Source organism: Lontra canadensis, unplaced genomic scaffold (genome assembly GCF_010015895.1).
Source record: "Lontra canadensis isolate GAN:19392208 unplaced genomic scaffold, GSC_riverotter_1.0 scaffold1927, whole genome shotgun sequence".
In the NCBI taxonomy this organism is placed as follows: domain Eukaryota; kingdom Metazoa; phylum Chordata; class Mammalia; order Carnivora; family Mustelidae; genus Lontra; species Lontra canadensis.
This window is the reverse complement of record NW_022632911.1, coordinates 3,125-7,594: the sequence shown is the minus strand read 5'-3', so window position 1 is coordinate 7,594 and position 4,470 is coordinate 3,125. Positions and strand designations below refer to the sequence as shown.

At 46.3% G+C, this 4,470-nt stretch overlaps 1 protein-coding gene across 1 annotated transcript; it reads right to left on the bottom strand.

The window, feature by feature from the left end:
• Window positions 1-2,809: 2,809 nt before the first annotated feature.
• On the bottom strand, window positions 2,810-3,770 carry LOC116863630 (olfactory receptor 10Q1-like). The gene is given in 2 exon segments (XM_032851027.1): window positions 2,810-3,499; window positions 3,501-3,770. Coding segments are annotated over 2 exon segments (960 nt in total).
• Between the last annotated feature and the right edge of the window lie 700 nt (window positions 3,771-4,470).

Here is a 4,470-nt window from a genome sequence, read left to right as displayed (position 1 = left end):
CTATCTTTTCTCAGAATTGGGGTTTAAAAATAAATAATTGCTTTTGAGAAATGCTGGGAAGGAATTCCTACCTGATAACACAACTCTCACCACTGTGACTAACCTTTCCTTTCACGCACCAGTTGAGCCATAAGAAAGGATTTGGAGAAATCCAGTGTGACAACATAGCAGTGATAAAGAGTTTAAGAAGACATGATGATGTTTTTAGTGAAGTTACTTGGAAGCAGTGTCATTTCAGGGAATGGGAGTGATTCCCATTTTGCATTGTATGTAGCGCAGTGTTGTTGTTTTTTTTTAAAGATTTTATTTATTTATTTGATGGACAGAGATCACAAGTAGGCAGAGAGGCAGGCAGAGAGAGGGGGGAAGCAGGCTCCTCGCTGAGCAGAGAGCCCGATGCAGGGCTCAATCCCAGGACCCTGGGATCATGACCTGAGCTGAAGGCAGAGGCTTTAACCCACTGAGTCATCCAGGCACCCCGTAGCGCAGTGTTTAATTAAAAAAAAAGAAAAGCAAAAACAAAACAACAACAACAAAAACTCCTATTCAGCTAAAATCTGTCCAGGAAGGTAACCAGGGGAGCCCAGAAATTCAGTGGATAGGATTCATCACCACTCTAGAGCCTTCTTCCTGATAGAGTAACAGTTCACCTTCTTTTTGGATTCTAGGTTAATTTTCTCTATGATTTGTGACATTAAATAAAAATGAAAGGAGGTCGGGAAACATAGTTGGAAACTTTCCTTGTGTTCGCATTCTGGACAATGCCTTGCACAGTGCGTACATTTAATTGATTCATTCTGTACTGATGTGGCTTTGACTGCATAGGTTGATAAGCGACCTGCCAACCAGAGAGTTTTGCTCCCTTCCTCCAGCATTCAGTTGGAAGCAAAGGCGTTTCTAATACATTGTTAAACCTATGACCGTTTCCAGGATAATGAACACTTTGTAGGCCTTCTTATTATCCCCATGTGAAATCAGCATAAAAAGTTAAAAGCATCAGGGAACCTAGGTGGCTCAGTCCATTAAGTGACTGACTTCAGCTCAGGTCATGATCTCTGGGTCCTGGGATCCAGCCCCACACTGGGCTCAGTACTCAGTGGGGAGTCTACTTCTCCCTCTCCCTTCACCCCTCTCCCTACTTGTGCTCTGTCTCTCCAATAAATAAATAAAACCTTAAAAAAGTTGAAAGCAACAAAAGCAGTAGTTTTGAAGAGAAGAAGTAATGAAAACATAAAGTGCATACCTAGGAAAAATGTGAAAGTTGGAGGATTGTGTTGTGATGGGAATTTACAGGCCAAATAAATTTATATGACCCTCAGATTCCTTTCAGAAATTATCATTTTTCTGCTTATGAGGGTAACACAGCCTCATTTTACAAAACATGGAAAAATGAATAGATTCATAAAGAAGAAACAATTATCCATAGTTCTACAGATCATGGATGAGAACCATGAACTTTCTGGTGTACTACTATTCATTATTCTGCACATGTATTTTTACAGCAGTGGGCTCCTGTTGTAAGTGGAGGTTTATACCTAGCTCTTATCACTTACTGTTAAAGTGATAAACGTAGCCCCTTATTATTAAATATTAAGTTAAATACGATTTTAAGTACGGTTGTATTCATGTGTCCAACATTGGAAGTGAGATTTTAATACCTTTTCATTTTATAAATACAAGCAGCAGCCTTATAGTTCCAGTTTTGTTAGACTTAATTTTTTGAGGTTATGATTTTTAGAACAAGAATTATTGAATCAGTGAAAAGAAACGCTTTTAGGCTTTTGGTATACTTAGCCTTATGGCATTTTGAAAGGTTATACCGGGTCCTTGATCAGTTTTATATCCGCTGGCGACACGCTGACTCTTCTGAGGTTGCTAACTAAAGTTAGCTTCGTGGGCTGGATCCAGACCCTTGCCAGGCAGGTTATGTCCTCTCCCAGCTGTTCTGGAACAGGTAATTTCTGGTTAAGCCCTGTCCTCGTAGCCCTCTTCACCGCACTGTTCCTCAGGGTGTAAGTGAGAAGGTTGGGCAGCGTGATGTCAGCTGTGCAGAGCACAGAGGTTCTACAAAGTATTGGCCTGCGGTCCGGGCACAGATGCAGTAGGCTGGAACCACCACTTGCCAGCGGGACCCGCTGCGGTGGCAGGACCAGTGGCGCCACCTGCTGAGCGGGTCTGTGAACAGCAGCCGTTCAGAAGGCACAGGGAGAGGTGAGGCAGAGAGCAAAGCTGCCTGCAAGCCCACAGCCTGGATGGTTTATGCAGATGCAGCTTCCATCCCTCAGCATGGCTGGCGCACTGTGCGTGCTCAGCCAATCAGTGCCAAGTCCTGACCGCTTCCTGGCATGGCGGAGTGAAAGGCAACGAAGGCAACCCGCTGGGAGGTTTGGAATGAAGGAAATTGATGCATTAAATAAGCTCCCGTTTGCATGCACTTGTGTCTAAATCAACAATAAAATACATTGCTCTTAGATCTACGCCTCTATGAAGGGATCTTAGTGTTATTGCCCCGCCAGGAGGCAGGGCGTCTGAAGGTATGAGGCTGAGGGAGCAATTGCCATGACTGGGCTGTGAACCTTGAAAGCAGGGCCCCTGACTCGAGCGCCCTCCTTGCCTGCTTTGTCTGAATTTTCCAATCTTACTCAAAGCACTTCAAGGAAATGAGCGCTGACTGGGGACACAGGGACAAACATGGCAAAAGAACGGCCAACTGCAAAGTGTGGGAAAGTAAGTATTGTAATTCCGTGTTTGTTGTTTGGAGTTCATGGTCATGCCAACTGACAGACACCCACCCCAAGCCCCTTAAGCCTCAGCTGGCCTCAGAGGCTGCTTTACCGAGGACCGCATTCCTCAGGGCACCTTTGACATCCTTGTTCCTAAGGGTGTAAATCAGCGGGTTGAGTAGTGGGGTGACGAAGGTGTAGACCAGGGCAATGTGGCGGTCCTCGTCCTCGGAGGTGCTGGAGCGGGGGCGCAGGTAGACGAGGCTGCAACAGCCGTACTGCAGCAGGACCACGGTGAGGTGCGAGGAGCAGGTGGAGAAGGCCCGGCGGCGGCCCTCGGCGGAGCGGATGCGCAGAATGGCCGAGGCGATGAACACATAGGAGACACAGATAAGCAGGAAAGGGACGGTCAGCACCAGGATGCCCACCACGTAGAGGACGGCCTGGTGCACGCGGGTGTCAGCGCAGGCCAGACGCAGGACTGGGGGCACGTCGCAGAGGAAGTGGTTGATTTCCCGGCGGTGTCCGCAGAAGGGCAGCGTGAAGATTAAGGCTGTGAGCTGCAGGGAGAGGAGGAGGGCCAGGCCCACGGCGCACACCGCCATCTGGACGCAGAGCCTCTGGGTCATGATGAGGGTGTAGTGCAGTGGGTGGCAGATGGCCACATAGCGATCATATGACATGATCGCCAAGAGAAAACAGTCAGTGCTGCCAAGGGTGACGAAAAAGAACATTTGCGCCCCACAGCCAGCCAGTGGAATGGGCTTCCGGGCCCCCCCAAATGTTGGAAAGCATCAGAGGCACCACCACCGACGTGTAGCAGATTTCTAGGAAAGACAGGTTGCACAAGAAGAAGTACATCGGGGTGCGGAGTGAGCTGTGTGTGCACACCACCCAGATGATGGCTGTGTTGCCGCAGAGGATCAGCAAGTAGAGGAGGAGGAAGAGGAGGAAGAGGAGGACCTGGAATTCAGGGACGATGGTGAACACGTGGAACACGAACTCAGTGGGGCCGGACTGGTTGAGGGTGGGGCTCCTAGCAAACATGTCTCCTGCAAAGGACGAGCAGAAAGTGCGAATCTTCCTTTGCCTTTATTGTGGGAAGAGAAGCAAACATTTTAAATTCGATCTTTGATTTAGCATTTATTTAGTCTCCACTTTCTGATTTCAGTGCTTGGGGTGAATTCACACACTAGAGGCTATGGCATATTTTTCCATGGAAATCTTCATAAATGGGATCGATACACATCTGTAGAAGGTTCTGGTGCCCAAGACATTCAGATATTCCTGGTGAAGCGTCTTTTTTTACTCTGGTATTTTACATCCAACGGACAAGGGCTAATTCTTTGCTTCTATTTAATCAAAGAGTTGTGTAGTTGTAGATATTTTCAAAGTTAGACGAATGGATGTCTTGTTCACTTTTTGGGTAAGCATTCTTATTGAACTGTAATATACAGAGAAGTTCACAAATCCTGAGGCTACCACTTGATTTTTTTTTTTCACACAGTAAGTACACTAGTATAACCACGATCAAGATGAACAAATTGAAAAATTCCAGTAACCCTACTAGCATCTCTCCTGTTTCCTGTCTTTCTACCTCATAAAGGCAAAACTACTCTTTGACTCTTGTCATGGCAGATTAATTTATGTTTCAGTTCATATATGTAACTGGCTTCAACATTGTGTCTGCAAAGTTTATTCTTGCTGTTCAATGTACCAAGGCTTTATTCTTTCTGTTGTTTTATAG